We start from the raw sequence: 24,772 nt of genomic DNA, 5'->3' as shown, positions 1-24,772 counted from the left end.
TTCTCCCTCTTTCCTTTTTTCTACCTCAATATTTTATTATTTCTCTCGTCTCACAATGGGGCGCATCCGCCGCACACCAGTTTTTTCTCCTTTTTTTTTTTTCTCTCTCAGCTATCTCCAAGCTGCTATTTAATTTTAGTCATCGCATTTACACTGGTACGTAGGGTGTGTAAGCCTTTCTTTCTTTCCTCCTTCTATCAGATGGGTGACGTATCGCTCTTTTTCCCCCTCAAAGTAACGTCTGGGGGCTGATCTGTACGAAAAAGGGGGCGAGGGCAAGAAAGGGACAAGGGACAGTGGAGGGGAGAGATGGTTTGCTGGTTCGGGGTTAGCCAACAGCGAGTTAGTCGCAAGGCCACCCTTGCAGCTATAATTGTATTACTTATATGACTTGCATCATTTGCATATCAACACTTATTACTCGTTTAGATATACATACATAGGCACGACGCTACTCTACCTGACTCGCGTGTTGATATGATGAGGACAAGGGAAAGTCAGTCGAGGCGATGACGGGTCCGAAAGAGGGGCCGGAAAGAGGGCGAAGCAACACGACAACGCGGGTCGGATGCGCCGGGCAATGGTGCGAGGCGATGGTGCGAGGTAACGGCCTAGGATAATTAGAGTAATGGTGGGACTTCACCGGGAGAAGCAGGAGGTTAGCTTGGGAGCTGGAACCGGAATTTGGAATTGGAATTCTCTCGCAGGCCGCAGATGGCGTTGCGCCATCTAATGCCGATCGAAATTGATGCCTGAGACGTGTGATGTACCGCTAAAGAGCAAGACGCACCGAGCTCGTCACTCCCTCTATCCGGTCCTCGCTTGCGCGTGTTTTTATCGTCATCATATCCTATTTCTCTCGCTAGTCTGGTTGTCTACGTATACTAGCACCATCTGCTAGGCCTCTACCCGAGATGAAGGGAAGATTACCCTGACTGCCTATCGACAGGCTAGTCTCGCCCTGACGCTGGCGACAAGCTTTTTTCTGCCTTGCCACTGGCTGACGAGAGAGAAGGGGGGGACTTCTGGAGTGCTATACAACAAGAGTGGGATGCGGCTGGAGAGACTAGCTCCGCGTTCGTTCACGTTATTAGAGACGACGGTGGCCAGCAGAGCAAAGCCCCCCCTTTTCAGCTCAGGTCAATGCATCCTTGGTTCCGAACTGGGCGGTGGGGTTGGGCAGTGCTGAGCGGAGCTGTCCAACTACGTAGGTAGATCATTCGTGTGCATGCGTACACGCGTGGAGGCCTCTAGGAGAAATAGCTCCTGCGTACTAACTAACGGTGACAGCTTAGATAGTTAGTTAGATAGCTCTCTATTTCGACCTAGGGGTTCCCCTACCAGATGTAACGTAGGCTTCTTTGTCTGTTTCGTCCTTGTCGTGCATCGGTCAGGCCAGCCGCCTCCCGAGCGCGAGGACGCTCCTCCACCGGTCTGTCGAAGCCAAGGCACAATCAGGCCGCTCTAGACAAAAACGACGACGACGACGGCGGCGACGACAACGACAACAAACTGCGGCGCCGGCCATTGGCGGCGCTTACGTACTCGGCTGGAATGCAACGCCGGGTGTGAACGAGTGCGGGCAGGTGATGTGAGACATCACGCCCTCATGGTTTTGCGGGATGTGCCGCGTGTAGCGTTGTTGTCTTCTTCGCCGAACTTGACCTAAGCTCCCCTGGCCTGAGCTCCTATCGCGTCTACACAGTTAACTGTGCGTACAGAGACCCGACTTGACTGCGTGCCTATTGCCTGGACAACGGTGGCCGCGTGGCCAGCAGCAACGGTTGCGGAAATGCATGCCTACGTTCCTTCGTAGAGCGGGCCGGTCCCTTCAACCCCATAACCCCACCCCTCCCCTATCCGTCTTTTGCTCTGAGAGACCTGGAGCCTACGGGTTAGGTATATGCCGCGGCACGTTATATGTCCGAGAGAAGATCTGGGGGCGGGCAGAGGGTTTAGGCGTCGATAGCGTCCGTTAAGGGACGGCTTATAGGTAGGGAACCGGGGCGTATGGGCGGATTGGTCGGGATCGTTGCGGACTTGCTACAAGGTTAGTCGGTGATGGCGCGCGGCCGCTACTCGTATTAGGTGCCGCCGTCCGGACTTGCCCAGGCTGACCTCCCCCGGATGGGTGGCGAACCCGGCGGCGGTCGGCGGTCCCTTTGGAGGCACTGGCACCATGCCGCGGACCAGACGGTTCGATGTAACCGGTGCTCTCTCAAGGTCCGACGGGCCCCATCCGACTGCCACCTCTCCGATTCCACGCGGGCAGCACTTATAGGCTCTAAGTTCGGTACAGGTACTGCCACGGCGTGCTGCATTTAGGTGCCTCCTCGCCCACAGCCACGTTGACTGCCCACCACCACATGCGGTGCCCGGGCAAGCATCATAGACCCGGAGGCTGTGCACAACCCTACAAATCATGTGCCAAGGGGCTGCGACGAAAGACGTTCTCTACCTACCTACGTCTGTGTGTATACCATGGACCCAGCCCAGATATACCTACCTACACCTTATTTGGTGAGGAGGCAGGAGGCCCGTATTGCCATACTCTACGCCTGCACGTAGGTAGGTAGGAGGAGACAGTCCCGGGTTCATAGATTCCATATCACATCTACCTACCGTCTACGCAGTCTGAGGTGAGACGTCGGCGTTAAGGTTATACGGTGCCCGATTCGTTGAGCAATATTATAGTCGATCTGGTGGACATTAAGTGGTCGGACTTGAAACGAGTGTACGCGACGCGCGTGCATAATAGCTTGCGCACGCAGGCTGTACGTGACAGAGCATGGCGCGGCAACCCGATCCAAAAACGAAGAGCCCTCCTAGCTGGTGATTTTGTGATAGGGAGTGGTGTAAGAGGATGGTGCAGGGCGCTTAGAGAGGGAGGAAAGCCGAGAGAGATGCAATCAGAGAGGCATGACTGGCAAATTAGAGTGACGTGGTGGGATGTGAGCGCCGGTCTGATGCCCTCTCTAAGTACATACCTGCTTACTTCTCATCTTAGGTACCTAGCATATAAGATAGGTGTACCTAGATGGACATCCAGCATCGGAACCACCTCCAATAATGAGTATCCAAACTCAGGGCGCCACGCTGAGGGATCGCAAGAGGGCTTCACGCACCTACGTTGGAATTATGGCTATACCGATATCTTCCTAGGTAATACCTAACTACCTCCTAGGCATATGTCCATAGTACCTTGGCGCTACTGTCTTGGGTCTCATTGACCCCGCTTTGGCTGCGGGCTGCTTGCGTGTACTGGATAAGTACCCACCCAGGTACCGCTTGGGCGACACGCGTAACACGCGCACGTGGCATATCCCCTGTACCTGCCTATACACCCTCCATAGGTGCATGCGCAGTACCTGGTAGGCGCATTATATGTACCTAGCGCACTCACCCCTTTACCAGGGCGCTGGTACCCATGAGACGGGATGTGACAGAAGGAGAGAGCGAAGACGAGAGAAAGAAGGGAGTCACGCTCGCTCGCTCTTTCGCAACTAACAACCGGCCTGTCTCGCGGGGCTGAGCATCATCGTCATCCCTTGTTCCCTTTCCCCGTCCCCTTCGTCCCTCATCATTGTCGTTCCTGTCGCCGCCTCTACCTATCATCATCTCGACCCTCTCGACAATCCCGCCCGACGCCCGACGCCGTCTGATCTCGCTGATAATCATAATCTGCTAGAACCTCCCAACCCGCCGGTCGGCCGCCGTTGTTCTTTAGCCACAAGCGGACAAATAACCAACGCCTCTGCCCCCGTCCACCCTGCGCCTCGGGCCCCTCGTATCGCAGCCAAAAGCAACCCCACACGCGTACGCCGATGCTGCTATAGCGCGTGGGTGGTTCCTGGCCCTTCTTTTCTCCTTCGACGAGCCGATAAACCGCCGCCGAGACCCTCGAGATCCTTTCCATCCCGCCCCAACCGAGTTGGAGCCGGCAACATGAACCTAACATGTAATTCGACGCTGGAGCATATGCGAAGTACGTACTAAGACAATCCCGCACTCCTCTCCCGTTCCTGCATGCCCAGACTCGTGGCGCCAAGATGCCGAGTGCTGACAGCCCGTCCGTCTCCTACTAGTCGGGTCCGAGGAGAGGATCGTTGGACCCTTGACCTTCCACGAGCTCGCCCTCATCATTGCCGGCGCTGCTACCCTGGTCGCCTACGTCGTCAGCTTCTTCTTGATGTGGCAGCACGCCCTCAACTACACCAAGCCGCGCGAACAGAGACAGTACGCTCAACCACCGAGGATGCTCGCCATCCCAACTGGGTCGGCTAACTCTTGGCAGTATCATCCGCATCCTGTTCATGATCCCGGTCTATGCCACCTCGGCCTTCCTCTGCATATACTATTACTGGCACGCCATCTACTTCCAGGTCCTAAGCGAATGCTATGAGGCGTTTGCCATAGCCTCCTTCTTTGCCCTCATGTGCCACTACATAGCACCTGACCTGCACGACCAGAAGAATTACTTCCGGCATATGCGCCCTATCAAACCGTGGGTGTGGCCGATCAACTGGTTCGCCAAATGCTGCGGCGCCCAGAGGGGGCCCTGGAGAACCCCCCAGAGCGGCCTGACCTGGTTTAATATTGTATGGATCGGCATCTACCACTACTGCTTCATCCGGGTTGCCATGACCATCACGGCCGTCGTGACGCAATATTTCGAGCGGTACTGCGAGAGCTCCAACAGCCCCGTCTTTGCTCATATATGGGTATAGTTTGCGTCGGCCGTCGAAAGGAAACCGGAGTCTTGCTTACGTGGTGCCAGGTCATCGTGATCGAGTGTATAGCCGTCACTATCGCCATGTACTGCCTCATCCAGTTCTACGTGCAGTTGCGCGAGCCGTTGGCTGAGCACAGGCCCTTCTTAAAGGTCCTCGCCATCAAGCTCGTCATCTTCCTGTCATTCTGGCAGACGATCGCCATCTCCCTCGGTACATCCACCCTCGGCATCGTGAATCCTACTCCCGCCCTTGCCTACCCCGACTTGAAGGTCGGCATCCCCAGTTTGATGCTCTGCGTTGAGATGGCCATTTTTGCCATCCTGCATATATGGGCGTTCCCCTACGCCCCGTATGTCGAAGGCGCTAGAACTAGTTTCTACCCCGTCCCGGATCCCTCGACGGGGATGCCGCCCCGCGAGAACGAACACGGCCGGAAGCTGGGCGGCTTCATGGGCCTGAAGGCATTCGGAGACGCCCTTAACCCGTGGGATATCATCAAAGCAATTGGCCGCGGCCTGCGATGGCTCTTTGTTGGGGCTAGGAACCGCCACCAAGATTCCAGCTATCAGGTCAAGGTGTCGGACGACGTGGACACCGGTTATCCCATGAAGACACTTGCCACCAACCGTGCCGGCGCCACGAGCACGGATCATTTACCAATCGCCAACCAGTTCCGTCGGAGCGCATTTGGACTTCCTAAAACGCCCGGAGATCCGCTCCCCGAGGAGAGCGCGGGCTTGATCACGTACGCCCAGTCCAACCCCGTCAGCCCAGGACGTCAGCCGTCCAGCCCATACCAAGACGATAGACAACAGCGTGGTGGCTCGCGGAACTCAGGGGAATCTGTGCCCTACGACGACGTTCGGGGCGATATCGGGGCTGCAGCCTCGCACTACGACTACGGCATGGACGAGGCGCCCGGAAGCCAAAGCGGAAGCACCGCGGGCTGGAGTCAACGTCAAGGTGAGGTGCAACCGGGCAAGAGAAGTTCGGCACAAGTCCAGATGGGCAGGGCTTTGTGGGGTGACCGAAATCCCCAGGGAGGCCTAAAGTAGCTACGGCCGTTCCGTCCGGAACGGATGGGAGCCGTTTTGTTTATTGTGGTTTTCGCATCCGATGCTTTGGCGTTCCGGGATCTTGTGTACGAGATCGAGAAGGCGTTTCGCGACCGCGCGAGCAGATGTTGATATTGCGCCCCCGGCCCCGCCCCCCCCTATCTTCCGACCGGGAAGGAAGCTTGTCGCACGATGCATACTCTGTCACGGCCCAGAGGCGAGAGAGCAAGCCTCCCTGGTGGTGCGACGCAGAGATCCCAAGAGGTGAAGGGAAAAAGATACCCTCCAGGCGTAGCCTATTAACTGCCGACAGAGGCATTGCATGCGTGCTAATTAGATAGATACCATTTGATTCAACGAATTGCCGCGGCGACTGCGGTTCTACTACTGTCGACCACTGTAAAGAGAGGGAGGGAGATATATGCCCTATACGCCATCCCCACCTCGACCTCACGCGCTTGCTTACCTTGTGTTATTATGGCTTCCCGTCGCGTCCCCCGACTTGAGTAAGTGCGAAAGCTCTTGGATCAAACCCGTCCGTTGACTGGGCCGCGTCGGGCTACTTCTTCATCCCCTCCCCCCCCTTACCTTGGATGAGGACACAGGGACCGACGTCGCACCGCACATAATTACGCGTAGGCACCGTAGTTAGTCTATAAGATTAGCCCTCGCGCGCCCTCCGCAGGGCACCTAGCCCCCCCTACCCCCCCCCACGCCCGGGGACCGACGGAGCTGCGCGCCGACTCGACTCCTGGTCCCGCGCCGCGTCGGGGAGTGTCGAGTCACGGGATATGCGTACCTGCGGTGTCTCTCTCCCCCCTCCCCCGCCCCTTTTGATTCTCCCTCTCCAGTTACTGTGTAACACGCGGCGATCGATCGACCGATCGCTCGCGTACCTGGCTTTTCTATCCACCCCCCTTAGGCGCCGTAGATCTAGTCCTGTGTATCCTCTACTCTATTGCCAAGTTCGTCCCGGCCTCGTCTTATTCTTCCCTCCCTCTTCCCTCTTCCCTCTTCCCTCTTTCCTCTTTCCTCTCTCCCCTGCTGCCTGGCTTTGGAAAGCAGGATGGGACGAAGGGGAGAAGAGAGAAAGGGGGGGGGGAAAGCAAAGGCGGATAAATTTTTTTCTTAATAATAAAAACCGCCCCAATAAAGCCAAACCCGAAAACAAAAACAACGGATGCAGCCTTGCAACAGGAAGGAAAGAAAAAAAAAAAACGCCATGCGCCAGTGTATTTCTTATTTATCCCCCCTCCCTTTCCTCGTTCCTCCCCCGGTCGTAAAACGTGCTGGCATATTGTGTATAGGTAGGTAGGTGTAAGCGTGCGTACGCGCGAATGCGGGCTGTCTGAGACCTGGCGACAACGGGAATACGAAGGAATAGAGAGGCGGAATGGGTATCATGTGCGCGTAGTTGTATCTTGTTGTACAGTTGTATATTCTGGTATCTCTCTTCCCTTCCCCTCCGTTTTTGTGTTCCCTTAAGAGACCGTCGAAAAAAAAAGAAAAAGAGAAATCTCCCCCGGAATTGGAGATCTGGCGTAAGGGGGGTGGGAAATAATTCTCTGAATTAATGCTCGTTTTGCGATTTCATCTGCGTCCGACTGATGGATATCATGAATAGCGAGAAGAACGGGCCCTCCCCTTCTCCTTTGTTTTTTGGTATTTTTTTTCTTCGCGTAAAGAAACAAGAATTGATGCCAGCGCGGTCCGTTCGCAAACGCCAATCAATAGCAATCGACCGAGCTTCCTGCGTTCATCGCCGCCGACCTCGTTTGTAGACGAATACTATAAAATGTACCAAATGATTGTCTGTTGACCCCTCCATCGTACTCGGTTGTCCTTTCGTCGCCACCGAGCCGATTTCCATTATACACGGTCGATCAAAATCACGCCTCCTCGAGATAGTCTCGCGCGTCACGACAGAGCCCAGTTAAACGGTAGCTCCCAACGCATCTAGCGTCTCTGTCTTTTCTCGGTTGGTCCTCCGAAATCATCGCTTCGGCGCTTGCGACCTCGGTCGTCACCCCCACGTGAATCCCGGCGTTCCTCCCCGCCACGTATTCCACCTCCTAGCCCACCTCCACCTCGACCGCCTCCACCTCGACTAAAGTCGTCGTGTCTGCCGCCGCCGTCACCGCGATGACGCGTTTCTCGGAGGCCGTCGCGGCCGTTGCTTATCAGATCACCTCGGCCGCCGTTGGGAACTGGCTCTCGGCTAGTGCCTACAGGGTCTCGGCCCGATCGGCGTGGGAGTTCCATTTCGTTCTCCCTTGGGTGACTAGAGGGCCCAACATTGGGCTTTCGGTCTCGATAATCACGGTGATCCTTCGCCCTCTGGTCTCTATCCGTGCTGCGGTCCCGACTATTGCGTCGCGAGGAGCGTAAGGTCCGGTCCGAATTGCTGTGGTCCCTTCGTCCTCGTTCGTGGTCATTTCGTCCGGAACGCTCGACCCCGTTCGCACCACGCTCGCCCGCTAGTACATTAGGATCGGGGCGTTCGTGAACAGGTGTCGAGATGGGGGAGGCGCCCGTAAGCACCTGGGCGTCGGAACCGGCTAGATTAGTGCGCGAATTCCTAGTCCGCACGGTTGGACTCCCCCCTTGCAAAATCGTGTTGATTCCCGTCAGCTGTCTTCTTCCGCCGGTTCTAGCCCGATCGTTTGCGGCTGCTGGCCCTGTGGGCGCCGAGAGCATACTATTAGTGTCGGACATAAGCGCCACAGTGTGACTACCAGATGGCTGTGGCCGCTCAGAGGTCTGGATGGGAGGCAGGGTAGAGCGACCACCTTGATGATGTCCAGAAGACGACGGCGCAATCTGATTCATTCGATCTGGATGCACGGCAGCTGGGTTCGGCACGGGAGGTGGATATGCGGATTGAGTTTGAGGAGAAGAAGATTGGGCGCCGGAACCCGGGTTAAACTGTCTGAACCTCTCTGGGTGTAGTCCCACCGACGAAGTAACTGGCGCTTGGTGGCCCGCTGGGCCATTCCCATGGTTGTATTGGCCCCCAGGTTGGCCTCGACGTTGCCTAGACGACGCAGGGCCAGTCGGGGGGTGATGCCTTTCTGGAGACGGAGGTCGGTAAGGTTCGTTGCTTGGAAACCTGGGGTCTGGTCGTCCTGGTGGGTTGTTGATCGGCGCACGAGCTGAATTGCGACCCCGGCCCCGCGGTCCCTCGGGGGGAATGGTTGCATCTCCGATCGAAAGTATCGAACTTAACCGACCGTACTCCGGATCCTGGTTAAGTCTACCATGATCAGATTCGCCTCGTGAGTTTGAAGGCGGCCCTTGGAAGGCGACAGGTTCCCTGGACCTGTCTACCAAGCCCCGGTCGCCATCGTGATCTATACCCCTATTACCTTTTGGTCCAGTGGACGGCAATGGCTCATTCCAATGCTCTCGGGGGGCGTGGTGATCAACACGATGAGGTCGGACATTCCGGTCTTCCCGAGGCGGATCACTAGGCCGAGAGTCGGGACGGTCTCCTCGTCGAGGAGACAGCGGCCGAGAACCATTGCGATCTCGGCTATCGTCCCTACCTTGGCGACTGGTAGGGCGTGTGTCGTTAATCAAGGCAGCTCGGGCCGGATTTACTAGAGTCGAACGCTCATCCGGGCGGTCAGCATTGATAAGTCGGGCGCGCTCGGGGTTCACTGTCGGGCCCTGTGGCTCAGACTGTAGAGGAGGTGGCATGGGTTTCGCGGCGGCTGCGCTGTCACGTTGTGTTTTGTTTGCCTCGGGCGCACGGCTGGGGAGGACGGGGGGTGGAACGCGATCCCGTGGGCCGCGAGCGTCGCGTTCTTGTGGACTCGGCTCACTTCGCCGGATAGGGTCTGGTCGGGGAGCTGACCGATCTCTCTCAGACCTTGGCGATTCTCTTGGGATGGGTTCGGGTGGTCGACGATCGACAACGGGTTGTTGCGCTCGAACCGGACGTGGATCTTCGGGGGGTCGAAATGATCTCTGATCTCTCGGGTCTCTCAACTCTCTGGTATCGCGGGGGTCTCGAAGTTCTCGAGTGACTCGTACTTCGCGCGGCTCCCTCGGGTCCCGGGTTTCTCTGAGCTCCCTGTGGTCGCGAGGGTGTGTGGATGTTGTTATTTGCCCAAATTTGTCGTGTGTGAAGTGCGCAGGAAATGGAACTTCTGGTCGGCTTGGCAATCCGGGCGCAGGAGCTAAGGTGGATGGGCGGGGTGTCTCGGTCCGAGTGGCGGTAGACACCGGGGTCGGGGCGGACGGTACTGACTTGGGCGTTGAGGACCGGTTGGGGACTGGCTTAGGGTCTTGCTTCTGAGGCGTGGGCGCTGACTTCAGAGTAGTATCCCTGTTTGAAGGAATAGGTTGTGGAGGGGTTACGGTTATCTGAGATTCTGTGTTGGTTGACGCTTTTACATCCTTGACCTCACCATCCTCTTCCTCGGCGTTTGTCTTAGGCCGTGTAGGCACCCTATGAACGTGTAAGGCGCATATTCGAAAACCCGCCTTCAAGGTGTCCGACTTACCCTGTCGATGTAGGCTTGAATTCCGGTGCGTTTGGTCGGAGACCTGGTGTTGCAGCCTTGCCAAGTTCCGCCGGTTTCTTCTCCTCCGCCGAGTCGCCGCTCTGTGAAAAGTTAGGATACACTCATGGCCGGAGGGTCGATATTAATATAGGACTTACGGTATTAGGCCGGAAGGCTTGAACCATTACCCATCTGGCTGAATACTTCCTAAGGGCAGAGGTGGCGGTGTTGGCGGTGACCGAAAGGTCAACCCTATGACTCTGTCCGTCCTCACTTTCATTCTTTGTAGCAGCCTCGCGCTCTGCGATCTTCCCGAGTATTTGCAAGAATTGCCGGCCCATGAAGTCGACAGCAGGGAAATGCTCGAGGCCGGCTTTCAAGATCGTGATGGCGTTCCTTATGTGCATCCACTCCATTCCTGCGAGACAAGCTCGTAAGGCTGTAGATAAATTACGATGCCATGTCCATAGTAGATCGCGGAACTGGTCGTGTTCCATAAAGGTCAGTGGCTTGCCGTTGTCATCGAAGGTTGTCGCGAATCCGAGCTTCCCGTGCTGGATGGCCTCTTTGGCATACGCATCCTTGTCTTTGTGCCACTTTGCCAGATCTCCTAGAGTAAGTTTAATGAAGCGACCGAGAAATTCAGCTTCCCGGATGCTGCAACTGAAAATCATCACACGCAGCCTGTTGACGCCGAAGAATCGGTCATACAATGTAGCAAGTCTAAAGTTTGGTACTCGGCTCGAATGCATGAACTTGACCATTCGATGGCAGAAGTCGGCATCGCCGGGGGAGAGCAGTAACCGAGGAATAAGGCACTCTTCGATAAACGCATCGACGATCAGGTCCGTCCTCGCAGATGCGCAGAACCATCTCGGGCTTTGCTTCATCAGTAATATCTTGGTCTTGCTGACCCGCTCGCTGCAGGCGCTGGCTTCGGAGGCTAGATCTTTATTAAGCTGTACGAGGGCGTCGAGTGCTTTCTTCTTGTTGCTCATGTCGCCGCGCTCTCTTTTCAGTTCAGCATACTGCTTCTCCACTCGCGAGGTCTCGGTGTCGTAGCTGTTGAGCGGAACCACGAGGTCACCCGTCTGAAGGGACCAGAAAAGAACGAAGAACTCGGGGCTCATCTTATGCCATACTTCCGGGGGCAGCAAGGCTCGCACGGAATGAATAACTGGACTGAGCACATCCGAAAAGCGGTCGGACTTTTGGCCATTCACTGTTGACGACGATGGCTGCCGCGGATCTCCTTCTTCTGGATCTATGATGTCCACCACCATACTATCGTCAGACTCCTGGACCGCTACGGACGCTGCCACATCACCACCGGCTTTCGCATCGATAATCGAGTCGCCGTCCGCGTCTGTTGTTGATTCTGAGGTGGCAATTGCATGCTTCTCTCCTGGACCCATCATGAAATATTGCAGACTGGCACGGCCAATCATGAAGGCGAGATTAGCATCCAGACCGAACTCCGTCATCAACTGCGGTATGCTAGGGACAAATTCGTCGAATTTCTCGGGCGTCAGGTTATTCCGTAGCAGTTCCACATACTGAACGAGTGCTTGCTGAGAGTCATCAATAACGGTAGCGAGGTATTTGATATGAGTTTCGTCCTCCGGCAACCGGTAGATTGCGGATTGCCGATATTGAGCCATATTCGTCAGAAGTCGAGAAGCGAGGTCTGTTTGCACTAAAGCCTTCATAAGGCGTGAGGCACTTTTCGAAGACTCGTAGCGCTTGTCACCCAACCCGACCAGCGTCTGGCGCCGTAGAAGCTCACCACCGCTGAGAGCAGATAGTTGGTAGTCTGTGAAGTCGATATCCGACACAATCCCACCCATAGAGGTAATAAGCTCCCGTAGAATGATTAGATCGGTCGAGTTCCCACGAGAGACTTGGTCGTTTACGTAGGAGATGATCGGGGTAGGATCCATATTGCTATATCGTCGAAAGACCCTTCCAGAGAATTTAGAGAGGGCCTGGAGCCATCGGCTAGTTAGAAGCACCGATGTTTCTTGCGTCCTACTCCTCTGTTTACCACCCAAAGAGCTCAGGAGAGACCAGACTAGAATATCGTGCCCCATTTCCGTAAAGTACTTGGTACACTCAACGAAGGCTTCGATGAGATTCGTGTATGACTCGATCTGGTCGAGAGCAACCTTGCATACGACGCCAGGGGAAGAGAGTGCGACCTTAGCGAGCTTCTTTGCCGAGCTGGATATGTTCTGCAATGACAGTCGCTTTAGTGTCGATAGCGTGTCCAGCCTAGCAGTCTTGAAGGCCTTCGCTATAGGGGGAAGCCGAGATATCTGTCCTTCGTAGCATTCCGAATAGATGTTGTAACGGACCTGCGTCGGATAGTACTTGAGTAGATCCCAAACAGCGACCACGGCATCGACGTTGGAATCGCTAAGACTCAGGCACGGCACGAGAATTCGTCGAAGAAGGTCCTGCCAGCGCGCGACATTCTCTGGCGACCGGTCTTGTAAGAAGCTTTTGGCGCCAATAGTAGCCAATTTCTTCACAAGGGGGGGATCCCTGCCTATATTGACGCCGGAAATATTGAGAAAAGTGTTGCACAGGGTGAAAACGTCATCGACAGTTTGGCATATGGGAACGTTGTCAGCCCATTCGTCCAGATAAAACCGGTACAGGGTGCCCTTGTTGATCCCATCAGCATGTGGCCACTTCAAGATCTTGATGGGAGAGCCTTCCGTGAGCTTCAAGTTGCCCTTTGTCATCCCGGATTGATCTTGGGCCAACTCTGGTTTGACTGGGGAACTAGTTAGAGGTCGAATTTCAGTAGGCCGGGCATTGTCGAAAACTTTGCTGATACAATGTAGTAGTATGCGATTGATGGCCGGGTAGATCTCGTCGGGGTACGCCTCGGGAATCCACGGAAAGCGCCCTAATATGAATAGGGCCTCGGGAATTGCGCCCACGACTAGTAAATGGGACACTAGATCCGCCTTGTGAGCCTCTTTTGGCTCTGGGAGACTAGTCTCCGCGTCCTCCTTTGCGCTGGCCGTTTCGTGCTGGTTTCCGTCGGCATTCGCAACTGTAGGCTCTCGTGGCTTTAAGGATGCCATCGGTATAGTATCGTCGGTAAGAGCCCCAGCGGTGAGTAGCGCATTTGGCTCATTGTCCTGCCTCCTCGCTCTCTCCTTTTCGTCGAGCTCTTGCATTCGCCGTTCCCTTAAGGACTCCATCTGATCGTCGTCAGGCCAGAGGTGAGGGTACAGATCAGTAAGAGAAATGAACCCGATCTTGATGAAAAAGGCTGCCAGATAGTACAGGTTTGCCGGGAGTGTCTCGCCCTTGTCTCGAGCATCCGATGCGTAGAATCGAAATTTGAAGCCCAGCAACTGTGCAGCTACCTTATTGCCGCAAGGTGGAAGGGTCTTCGTAGTCTTCACCCAGTCGAGAATAGGATCGCTATTAACGTTGGGAGCAGAGCCGTCTCCAGCAGAGTTATAGAGATTAGTAGTATCAACTCGTCGTCCGCCAAGCTCGAAAAACGCGTCTAGGTGGGCCTCGCGGGCTCTGTCCCAGAATGTCAGGTCGCGCTGACGGCACTGTTCAGCGAGCTCAACTCTAAGGTCTTCAGCACTGAGGTCTTCGTTCTTGGGTAAGGCCCACTTTGGGAGGCCACCTGCGAAGACCCTCTCGGAGTGCTCGATCTGGTTGCGAGGCCACCAAGAGCTGATTCGTAAAAATCTAGAGAAGAACACGATATTTCTCAGCATCGTCGCGGAGAAGACGTCGATAACAACATCCAAGACCCTCCCCACGTCAAGGTCGAACGTCCCTATCAATCCTTTGACGCGCTCCCAGCATGCCTGCACAAGGGCGAAGTCGTGATGGTCCCGAGCGTAATACGGCGTACGATAGAGTTCTGCAGCCAGCTTCGAGTAGCCCTCGGATTCTTCCCGAAGTAGGTTGTAGTTAGCCTGCCGGTAAAGTTGGTTCGTGGCGTAACGAATGCCCAACTTGACAAAAGTGTCACGGATCAAGCCCAGTTGTTGTAGGGCCGGCGCGTCTAAAACTTCGCGAAGAAGTCGAGGCGAAATATCTATGGCGGCGATGAAATCTCGCAGCTGCGGTCGGGAGGCACCGTCTTCAGAGTCGATGGAGATGGAGAGGGTATCCAGAAACAACGTCTGCGCATCAAATTTGAATCCTGGGCCATCAGAGCCCTCGATGGGAGGGCCGAGAATCTGTTTCATGCAGTTTCCGGCGTCCACCGGAGTGAGCCGGCCTTCGAGAACAGCGCGTGTAAATTCCTGGGAGATGGTCGAGATCTCCTCTACATCTTCGTCATTTCGAGATTTGACGCCATGGTCGACTACCTCCTGGCGACCCCTTTGCTGCCAGGCAGACAAGCGCGGTTCCGTTAACACGACGTAGCTATAGTTCGAAGGGATGGGAGATCGTGGAGGAACGGGTTGAGGGACGGACGGCGTGGCGGGAACGGCAAAAGAGGCGGCCTGCGAAGAGGAACTCGATGGTCGGGCAGTCGACGGGGAAACAGGGCCGCGATAGCCGGCGGTACCTAGCTGACTGGTAGACGAATCGCGACGATCAGGATTTCGCCTCGTATTCCTGCTACCCGATGCGCGTCGGTTCTGGGATACGGCATTATCTTGGAAGTCTCTGTCGTGCTGACTGAGGGGCGTGTCCGAGGGACGGTGAGGAGCGGGTCGGTTTCCGGCAGCGTCAGATGGCCTCTCGTTTCGCTTGCGCTTGGGAGGCATCTTGATTGCGTGGTACGGGTTACTTGTGATAAAAGGGCATCGAAGGGGAGAGGGCGAAGACGAAAAGGGGCGGCTATAAGGATAGAGACGACGGTCTCATCAAGAAAGAAAGCCTCGAAGGATATCTGTGTGATGCAGAATCCCCAAGCGTCGGCCGCCACGGAAGGCCTCTAGCGACTCGCTAAGGACGACCCTGGGGCGCTAGAAGAGAAGATTATTGGTTAAATGAAGGAAGAAAAAAAAAAGGATGTGTCGGTGGTGAGAAGCGAAGACGTGAAGATTGTGGGAGCGGAGGGCAGAGGAGAGCAGACAGCCAGTCAATCTCTGTTTTGTACGACGACCACCCCTCTCTCGAATAAGCCGCTACGTATCCATGCGAATTACAGGAGACGGTGATGGGAGAGAAGGGGAATGGCGACAAGGCTGAGATGGAATGAAGTCTGTTTGATGGGAGGGTGGTCGCGTTGACGGAAGAGGCTATCGCGTGGAGGATTTGGGTCGACGCAGCCTCAAAAGCTAAGAATGAAAGAAAAGGTAAGGCTACATGCAGGCCGCCACATCTGAGTACTGAGTACCTCCGGATAACGCGGTACTGGCCGGCGAACCGAGGTGTTGAGTACTTTCAGATCGTTCAAGGGAGGCAGGCAATGTGGCCTGTGCGGAAAAGACTCTAGGTACCTAGGTACATCTCTTGGCCAGAAAAAATGGTTGATTACTAATGCCCATGTGCTTGGTATCCTATCTAGATCTAGCAGATATCTACCTACCTGCAATATGGAGTGCATCAACGATGACTCCATTCGCCCCCCCCAAAAAACCAAATCTGCCTTATATCAGATTGATAGCCATCATCAGTAGTAAATGACACACCTCTCCTACATTAAAAATATGTCGCACGAATCGAATCAGGAGGCCCAATAGCAGCCGGCTTTGAAGGATATAGGTACTTACACCCGGATTTCTAGCACACCTACGAGATAGAGGCAACATACCTACCCCTACCGAGTCGCACCTGAACCATCCCAAGGTGGTGTCCACCCCCCCCCATTCCCCCATACCATTGCTATCTCGAATCAAGCTCTTCTTTTCTCCCTCCGCCTAGAAGACCGAAAGGCAAGATGGCGTCTGAAAGCGATGCTGGCAACCAGCAAAAATACGGTCAGTCCCCAGCAGCACCTTGCATTTTATACCCTCCGTCCTCTCGATGTTAGCCTCCGCTTTCCTTCGAGTTGTCTCCGGTATAGGGCAGTGGCTGAATACATCCAAGAAAGAACTCAGCAACAACCTGAGAACCCGTTTGCAAGCCTGATTCCGGACCAGAGAATCGCCATCGTCCCGAGCTTCACTCTCGAGTCTGGCGTCACCCTGCGGAATGTGCCGGTAGCATATACCACGCGAGGCAGTCTGTCACCCGATGCAGACAATGCTATGGTGATATGCCACGCCTTGACCGGCTCGGCTGACGTCGCTGATTGGTGGGGTCCTCTGCTCGGCGGCCCCGGCCGAGCATTTGATACCTCGAGATTCTTCGTAGTCTGTATGAACAGCTTAGGCAGCCCTTATGGCACAGCGAGTCCGGTGACGGCTAAGGATGGTGACCCGAGCAATGAGAGATACGGACCCGAGTTCCCCCTCACCACGATCAGGGACGATGTGAAGTAGGTCGCGAACCCGACCAACGGCATTTTCACTTCTGACTTCAGGTAGCTTGCATAAACTGCTTTTAGACGATTTAGGGGTGCGCCAGGTAGCCGCTGTCATTGGCGGTTCTATGGGGGGCATGCTCGTCCTCGAATGGGCGTATTTCGGCAAGGACTACGTCCGGAGCATTGTGCCGATCGCCACTTCGAGTCGGCATAGCGCTTGGGGTATAAGCTGGGGCGAGGCTCAACGACAAAGCATATACGCAGACCCGAAATACGATGATGGATATTACTCCTTCTCCGACCCGCCGTCCACAGGCTTAGGGGCCGCCCGCATGTCAGCACTTCTGACTTATCGCAGCCGGAACTCCTTCGAGGCTCGGTTCGGGCGCAATATCCCGGACCCGACTAGACGCCAAACCATCCGGGAGAGGCCTCCGCCGAGCACCCCATCCGAAGCGCATTTTCATATTCACAACGACGGGCACAAGACAAAGCGGTCGTCGTGGCATAACAGCAGCGCGGACAAGCAGCAGCAACCGGCGCCCAACAGGTCCGACCCGAGTAGCGGCGACGGAGCCAACGGTGAATCGCTCGACCCTCAATTCTCGGGTCCCAAGACGGAAAGCTCGACGAAAGGAGAGTCGCTGCCGACGACGACATATTTTTCGGCCCAGTCATATCTCCGCTACCAAGGCGAGAAGTTCGTCAAGCGCTTCGACAGCAACTGCTACATCGCCATCACGAGGAAGCTAGACACGCACGACGTCTCGCGGTACCGCGCCAGCAGCGTCGCCGAGGCGCTCGCCCTCATCGAGCAGCCTACACTGGTCTTAGGGATCGAGAGCGACGGGCTCTTCACGTTCGCTGAGCAGCAGGAGCTGGCGGAACATATCAAGGGCGCTAGGCTCGAGAAGATAGACAGCCAGGAAGGCCACGACGCCTTCTTGCTGCAATTCGAGCAGGTCAACCGATACATCTTGGAATTTCTGAAGGAGACGCTACCGGACATTATGGCTCGAGAGGGCGAGCACGTGGAAGCAGCTAGCGTCGGTCAGTTGACTAAATCGAGCACCTTCGGAGAGGCTGAAGTGGAAGACATTACGGCGTGGTAGGGACGGATAGGTATAGGTACTATGAGAGGTATGTAGTCAATGCGCACCTCGTACATACATGGCCCAAACAAGATGGCCCGACAATTATTAGAACACGGCTATGTAAACCCGGGATTTGCGAGACGGACTAAACTGGGTGACTCGTACGGCGTACGGCGATTTTAAGGGACACTACTAGGGGTTTGGGACTAGCGCTTGGCAGCGCCGGGTTATGCTGGTGCTAGGATTAAGGGGGGACATACACATGGACGGGCGCCGTACCGTCCCGACTTTCTGGTTTTAAGACCGCCGATTGCGCATCAGGTTTCTCGTATGCGGCCTGCACTCCGGGCTCAACAATACGCGGTGGTTAGCATCTGCATTGATGGACATGGAGTGCTCCTCGAGAGCTGTCACGGCAATTTGTCTGGGGGAGTGGGGAAGGGAAAAGGTGTGGTTTACGTACAAGCTGGCCGTCTCGGCGAGCCTATACGTACATAGATAGGCATGCTGGCACGTTCTGGTTCGGCTTCTCTCCCTAACTAGCGCCCTGATTCCCCTCGTGGAATGTAACCATAGCCACCCGCGTTCTACAGGAACATGGATACGAGTGCTGAGGAGGCGTAGGACAAATACAGGTGAGGACGGGTTTGTCTTAACCCTCCTCCCTTCTTCGTCGCAGTTTCGGCCCGAGCGTTGTAGCGGAAAGGCAACTCGCTATCGACGAACACAAAGGTGTTCTCACACAGGGCAACGCCTATCTGAGGAACTCGCCGGTATCATATTTACGATCGGGTAGGGCACACCCCACGGGGGGGCTACCATATGCCATGTACGCATATATGCCAATGTATGCATGTAAGTACGCACAAACATACGTGTATGTATGAGTAGGCTGTGGATGGATGGATGGATGGATGGGTGGATGGGTGGATGGGTGGATGGGTGGATGGGTGGATGTCTGAGATCTCCATAGCATCCGAGCACTGGTGGGTCGCATATTCGAGCGTGCGCACTGCCACGCTCCCGCACCCTCCCCGGCGCGACGAAATAGTCTGAAGCAACATCGAGCCATATGCCCAGCCCGGGCCTTTCAGCCTCGGGGGCATTTTCCATTCCGGTGCAAAGCGGCGGCATTTTTCTCTGTCTCGCAGGTCGCAGGATGGAACGAGTCAGACTGGAGACGTGTTGGGGACGGCGGGTGGGAAGATGCTGTTAGCATTGCTCGTCGCACCCAACATCCGGCAGGGCGTCGAGGACTGACGAAAGTCGGCCAGGCACGGTCGACGAATGGTTTAGCCCACGTTGCGAGGCTCCGGCCTCTGATTGGGCTGTGCCGGCGCGGCGGGGCACCGGCCTTGCTTCTCGAAGTCGGCCGCCAAGCGCAATGGCCGCTTCCCTATTAGGCTGGAACGTAGACATAACGCTCATCTTACTCACGGTACACGGTTGGTACTTTACGTGCTCCTCGCGTAGGATCGAGGATTGACCAAAAAAAAAAAAAAGCCATTCGACGGGGACCTGAGGGAGACCAAGTTTCGCATCGGTACCGAGAGCTCGGTGGCGGGTGCGAGAGGGGAGCGCCATGTGTTATGATGTAGGCAGGCTATGCGGGTTCCATACGGTGTAGGGATGGGCATTGTTCTAGGTAGGCAGGCAGGTATTTATAAGTGACCAACCTACCGAGCGATTAGATTCTATTGCCTCTGGATTCAGGTACCTATCTCGAACGCAGGTGCGTAATTACCTAGGTACCCAGGTACTTATAGGCAAAGACACACGGCGACCACATCAGCCAACCTGATTAGGCCACACCTGCCTTTAAGCTTTCTTAAGCGGGCCGGACAGGGGGCGTGCGCTTGTGTCAACTCAGATAGCGGCTCCCCGTCATCCCTACTCCGTCGCATCATGGTCCGCGAGGGATTGCACGTACCTGATGTATGGGCACGGCTAGTAACTGGTACCTACCTAACCTCGAGGGAGCCTCCAGCGGTAGGTGCCACAAGCTGTAGGATTGTATGCACGCACGTGCATAAAGGGTTTGTATGAGGTAACCTACCTACTCGGCAGGTCCTCCTAGCTTTGGAACCCGAGGCAAGCCCGTAAGAGGCACCTCCTCCGCCAGTAGGTACCTGTGCCGAGGCTCTATGTACCTACTAGGCGCGATACCTAAAACCTACTACTAGGGAGGTACTTAGCCTTGCGGGAAAGGAAGGAGCGTAGACGTGGGTGTGAGGAAGGTACATTTTATGTACCGACACACACCCCTTCGCAGGTGCATCCCTGTCTTGTCAGCTGTCCTCCCTCCCCCCTTTCCAACCTAGGTAGTCCAGAGATCTTCCATCCACCACCCGTCTTCCGTCCCCACGTTCCTTTTGGCTTCCCCGAACGTGTGAAAGAATGCCTTATACCCGCCAACGTGTGCGCCCAAAAGCCTAGAGACCGGCGCCATTCCCTTGGCGTAAACGCAAGACGCTGGCTCGACGCATGATTCCCGCTCGATCTTCACCGAGTCGTGGCGGATCGTGAGAGTGGGCGTTGCTTGGCCACACGTACTGGCGGAACAGGTCGGGGTCGTGCTCGATCGAACCGACTAGTAGAAGGCAGACGGGCTGCTGTGGAAAGAATCCCACGTTAGCTAGCTGGCGCTCGAACCCAACCCCCACCCCCAGAGCTGCTGTGTAGGTAATCTTTCATCCCTCGCGGCCCTGGTCTGAGTAGACCAGACGTCATGGCGATGGCGATGGCGAGGCTACTGATAGCGCGATACTTACCCATTAAGTGTCTGCTCTGTCTTGGCTCTCTGCCTCGTCAGTGTGGCACATCACGCCCGCCTGTCTATTTCCAACAGTCGTGCGATGAGGCGTGGCACCAAGCCGAGAACAGGTTGGCTGCGGACAAGGAGTCAAGGGTGCTCGAGGCTGGTTTTGACTTCTACCTCCCGAGGCACGTCTCCGAGCAGAGTCTTGCGCCTCTTACATCTCCGCCCTCCAGCACTCACCTTCTGTCTCGGCACCGCATTGGACAGCGTCGGGCAGACAACATCCCAGCCGATCCCGCCTAGCTGCCCTTCCCTAGACCTCTTTAGGAGCGTCCCGAAAAGCCCATCCCGCCCACGCGATTGGGTCGACGGGTTGATGTAATACATGCCGTGCTACTCTGCATGTAGTTGGAAAACATTTAATTACCCAGGTACTTGCTGTGACGATCTTCAAGGTGCGTCAGATCAGAATCCTCCCCACACCCGAGGCCAATCCAGCGAGGCTCCCTCTACGGTCACTAACGGCCTCCTTTCGTCTGTTTGTTCGAAGTTCCCTGGCCTTCCTGTTTTACCACCTCCTTTCCTGGGACATCGGGTCCTGCTCCGTTCTACCTTCTGTATCTCGTCGCGTTTCCGTAACAGGATCGCGTCCGCGTTATAGAGACAGCCGCTGGACATTCCCGTTTCGCATAGCCTCACTCGCTCTATGTATCCACACGGTATACTTACGAAACCGCGAGCGCCATGAATGGCTTGTGATCGAGCTAGCTCTGACGCTTACACCGTTCGTAGAATCGTTATATACACGACGCGTTCCCGGAGCTGAGATCGCGATAGCGCTCGAGACCGGCGAAAGTCGCCGAACTTCCAGAAGATGGCCACGGCGGAGCCCATGACGCCGGCGGCGTACGATCGCACCTATGGAGGCAACGGGGCTTTCCATAACTTCTTCAATGATTTCAGCCATATTCAGGACCCGAACTTGAGGCGACGACTCGCGCTGAGCGAAATTGACAAGGTCCCCTTTGGCATGTATCATGTAAGGGCTGTGTTAGTAGCGGGGATAGGCTTCTTCCTAGATTCCTATGACATATTCGCCATCAATCTGGTGACGACGTTCCTCGGCGTCGTATTCTGGCATGGCGCCCCAGAAACCGCAAAGAACGGCTATGGTGGGAATTTCGGACACCTACCAACCCCCGTCAGCCAATCTCTCAAGGCCTCGACGAGTGCCGGCATCATCATCGGCCAAGTTATCTTCGGGTGGCTCGCCGACAAGTATGGCAGAAGGAGGATGTACGGAGTCGAATTAGCCATCATCGTCTTCTCGACTTTCTCCTGTAGTTTAGGTACGTGGCGATCGCCCCTCGCTAGAAGCTCGATGATGTTCAACAAATTATTTATTCGCTCCTCTATTTCCGAACAGCCTTGCTTTTGTTCCTCACCGGCGCGCCATTGTCCAAAACATTAACGTATACCGCGTAGTCGCTGCATCTCAAGCCATAAGTTTCACTGGACTGATGACATTCTGGAGGGTGATGATGGGGTAGGGTCAACAGCTTCGGCGTGTGCTATACTCTGCTAATGCCATCGATAGGATCGGTATCGGAGGCGACTACCCATTAAGTGCCGTAATCACCTCAGAGTTCGCACCAACGCGATGGCGAGGAGCCATGATGGCTGCTGTGTTCTCGATGTAGGGCTCTCCGGATCCCTGCGTACGCGCTGGATGTCTTACCTAACTTGGAAATAGGCAGGGGATAGGACAGCTACTAGCGGCCGTCACGGCGTTGGTCGTCACGGCATCGTTCAGAGACGCATTTGGAAACGCCGCTGGAGTCGATCAGTGCGATGACGTTTGTCAGACGGCAGCAGATCGCTGTTGGCGCATCATTGTGGGGGTCGGGGCCTTCCCGGCCTGCTTCGCCCTGTATTACCGTATCACGATTCCGGAGACGCCTAGATATACTTTCGAAGTCGCCAAGGACGTCGAGAAAGCCGCAGCCGACATCAAGGCATATATGGCGAGTCGATCCGAAGGAGAGGTCGACGAGATAATCCGGGCAAAGATGAAGAGGATTGCCGCCCCAGCACTCAACATACCTTCGGCATCCTGGCATGATCTCTACCTGTATTTCGCGCAGTGGAAAAATGCCAAAGTCCTGATAGGGACGACGCTATCCTGGTTCTTTCTCGTAGGTATCCGTTGCTTATTCTCGCCTTTGGTACTCTAACCCCTTGCGTAGGACCTAGCATTCTACGGCCTTGGCCTGAACAACCAGATTATATTACAGGCCATCGGCTACGCCCACGGTGACTCACTCTATCACATACTATTCAATGGTGCGGTCGGTACCATTATTCTAGTCGTGGCCGGTTCCCTACCTGGATACTGGACCGCCGTATTACTGATCGACAGTATCGGCCGCAAGACGCTGCAAATCCTTGGGTTCGTTATCCTCACTATTACTTTTTGCGTACTAGGCTTCCTTTATAATAGCCTGAGTAAGGGCGCTCTCTTAGCCCTCTATATTATCGCAAACTACTTCTTCAACTTCGGACCCAACACCACGACTTTCATCATCCCCGGAGAATGCTTTCCGACACGCTATCGCTCCTCCGGCCATGGGCTTTCGGCAGCCATGGGGAAGGTTGGTGCAATCATAGCGCAAGTTATCTCGCTACCTCTTCTCACAAAGGGCGCGCCAAACCCTTGCTCGGGTAATGAGTGTACGCCTTGGCTAGACCGGTTGATGCAGATATTCGCGTTGTTCATGCTCTGCGGGACCTTTTCGTCGTTGCTCGTGCCCGAAACGAAGGGCTACACTCTTGAGGAGCTGGCCGGTGAACCGCCTACATCTTACAACTCCGGCCGGAATGGTAGCATCATCCAACCTCCGAAGCCGCGCTGGTGGAACCCGTTCTCGGGGGGCCAGCCAGCCGGCTTCTTCTACCCTCGCGTCAACCCTAACAACCGGACCGGCATCATGACGACCCCTAATATCAGAGCTCCAGAAGCGACAAGGGATAAAAGGGGGTGGAAACTCTGGAAACACGGCCGTCATTCCGAGAGCCAAGACGGTACGGGCTATGCCGCTAGCTCTAGCTCGACGAGGAGGTTTGCGCCGTCCCGCGGGGCCACGGCGGACGCAAGTGTGCTACCTGGTTGGGGAGCCGGTTGGGGTAGGATAGATAGGGGAGGAAGCCCTCTTGCCATGGATAATATACGACTACAGGACGTGGGAAGCCTATTGAAGTGATCAACATGACTATGGGAATACATATATATGGGAATAGAATAGCAACATGAACTCAATACCGCGGATGCTTAGTACGAGCGCGGCGCATGGATATGGGAACTTTGGTGCCGCGAGACTCATTTCACAAGTCCGAAACCAAAACCGAAATATGTCGCCCTCCCCGTCCTCCTCCTTGCTACTCGAGCACCGCGAGCCTCGGACCTCGATCGCCCCGTCCAATACGCAAGCGAAACTCGTCCGGCACGCTTTCGAATCGAGATAAACCCGGTCTCTCCTTATGGAACTCGTACTGCTGGCTGCTCGGCCAGGCCCGACGACGGAAAGGCCGCTTTGGGACACGGTGGACACCATACTACTGGGGTAGGGGAAAGGGACAATTTAGGGAGCGGGGAGGCCCGGACGAATTAACTAGTAGAGCCGAAGCCGCAACTCCAGGGAACTTGAAGAGATGATTGGGGGTAAAGCGGCGTATGATTTTATTAACCAGTCTAGAGTAACAGGCCCGGCCCGCATATGAAGTTGTATCAATACTGTTGGTTGACCTTCTCTTCAACGACTTTATATGTAATACAAGGACTACCTACCTACATATGTTCCGTGGACGCCAATTCAGACCAATTCCAGGGTACATGGTGACATCGTGATAACCACGCATGCGTGTCAGTGTGTGGTTCGAGGGATATAAGCTCGCATCATAAGGATGGTATGGGGGTAGTGTTATAGACTCGATCACATAGGGGATCTGGGGGGGGGGGGAGGTTCTGCACTGAAAGTTTACCTCCACTGTTGTAGAAAATAGAATCAATGGGATATATCACCTATAGGCTGAACGAGCGAGCGATAATAAAACAAGCACAATACAATCGATACCTCCTCGTGATACCAGTGTCAGGCACAAGTACTCATACTCATATTTACTGTCGATGTCGCCAACATAGGATTCATAGATGGGTAGTTA

The 24,772-nt window shown here is 55.3% G+C and overlaps 5 protein-coding genes across 5 annotated transcripts; 4 read left to right on the top strand and 1 right to left on the bottom strand.

Annotated features, from left to right (window-relative positions):
- Positions 1–3,945: 3,945 nt before the first annotated feature.
- Positions 3,946–5,788, top strand: GGS23DRAFT_602296 (DUF300-domain-containing protein; the record flags this gene model as incomplete). Its single annotated transcript, XM_051519308.1, has 4 exons — positions 3,946–3,985; positions 4,086–4,236; positions 4,295–4,721; positions 4,778–5,788. The coding sequence occupies 4 exons, from the start codon at positions 3,946–3,948 to the stop codon at positions 5,786–5,788; spliced, it is 1,629 nt and encodes a 542-aa protein (XP_051377257.1).
- Positions 5,789–6,343: 555 nt separating this feature from the next.
- Positions 6,344–7,233, top strand: GGS23DRAFT_35961 (uncharacterized protein). Its single transcript, XM_051513234.1, has one exon. It carries the CDS (start codon positions 6,580–6,582, stop codon positions 7,069–7,071), a length of 492 nt encoding a protein of 163 aa, XP_051377256.1. The 5' UTR covers positions 6,344–6,579; the 3' UTR covers positions 7,072–7,233.
- Positions 7,234–9,819: 2,586 nt separating this feature from the next.
- GGS23DRAFT_36099 (transcription factor/nuclear export subunit protein 2-domain-containing protein) lies at positions 9,820–15,163 on the bottom strand. Its single transcript, XM_051513244.1, has 3 exons — positions 10,455–15,163; positions 10,297–10,397; positions 9,820–10,156 (listed from the first exon to the last, which is right to left on the bottom strand). Exons 1-3 carry the CDS (start codon positions 15,054–15,056, stop codon positions 10,153–10,155), a joined length of 4,707 nt encoding a protein of 1,568 aa, XP_051377255.1. The 5' UTR covers positions 15,057–15,163; the 3' UTR covers positions 9,820–10,152.
- An 885-nt stretch (positions 15,164–16,048) lies between these two features.
- Positions 16,049–17,970, top strand: GGS23DRAFT_35918 (homoserine O-acetyltransferase). Its single transcript, XM_051513227.1, has 3 exons — positions 16,049–16,214; positions 16,324–16,714; positions 16,764–17,970. Exons 1-3 carry the CDS (start codon positions 16,175–16,177, stop codon positions 17,812–17,814), a joined length of 1,482 nt encoding a protein of 493 aa, XP_051377254.1. The 5' UTR covers positions 16,049–16,174; the 3' UTR covers positions 17,815–17,970.
- Positions 17,971–21,330: 3,360 nt separating this feature from the next.
- On the top strand, positions 21,331–24,104 carry GGS23DRAFT_35832 (phosphate permease). The gene is made up of 5 exons (XM_051513220.1): positions 21,331–21,903; positions 22,040–22,100; positions 22,152–22,250; positions 22,308–22,749; positions 22,801–24,104. Exons 1-5 carry the CDS (start codon positions 21,429–21,431, stop codon positions 23,812–23,814), a joined length of 2,091 nt encoding a protein of 696 aa, XP_051377253.1. The 5' UTR covers positions 21,331–21,428; the 3' UTR covers positions 23,815–24,104.
- Positions 24,105–24,772: the final 668 nt, after the last annotated feature.

This window comes from Durotheca rogersii (assembly GCF_024521655.1).
Source record: "Durotheca rogersii strain YMJ 92031201 chromosome Unknown GGS23scaffold_1, whole genome shotgun sequence".
NCBI lineage: Eukaryota > Fungi > Ascomycota > Sordariomycetes > Xylariales > Xylariaceae > Durotheca > Durotheca rogersii.
The sequence above is the reverse complement of the archived record's forward strand: the minus strand, read 5'-3'. Positions and strand labels throughout refer to the sequence as shown.

Coding starts and splice junctions, on each gene's coding strand:
- GGS23DRAFT_35961 (XM_051513234.1), top strand. CDS start 6,580: ATGCGTACCTGCGGTGTCTCTCTCCCCCCTCCCCCGCCCCTTTTGATT.
- GGS23DRAFT_36099 (XM_051513244.1), bottom strand. CDS start 15,056: ATGCCTCCCAAGCGCAAGCGAAACGAGAGGCCATCTGACGCTGCCGGA. Junction 10,398..10,454: donor AAGCCTTCCGGCCTAATACC/GTAAGTCCTATA, acceptor AACTTTTCACAG/AGCGGCGACTCGGCGGAGGA.
- GGS23DRAFT_35918 (XM_051513227.1), top strand. CDS start 16,175: ATGGCGTCTGAAAGCGATGCTGGCAACCAGCAAAAATACG. Junction 16,215..16,323: donor TGGCAACCAGCAAAAATACG/GTCAGTCCCCAG, acceptor AATACATCCAAG/AAAGAACTCAGCAACAACCT. Junction 16,715..16,763: donor ACGATCAGGGACGATGTGAA/GTAGGTCGCGAA, acceptor GACTTCAGGTAG/CTTGCATAAACTGCTTTTAG.
- GGS23DRAFT_35832 (XM_051513220.1), top strand. CDS start 21,429: ATGGCCACGGCGGAGCCCATGACGCCGGCGGCGTACGATCGCACCTAT. Junction 21,904..22,039: donor GACTTTCTCCTGTAGTTTAG/GTACGTGGCGAT, acceptor TATACCGCGTAG/TCGCTGCATCTCAAGCCATA. Junction 22,750..22,800: donor CGCTATCCTGGTTCTTTCTC/GTAGGTATCCGT, acceptor CCCCTTGCGTAG/GACCTAGCATTCTACGGCCT.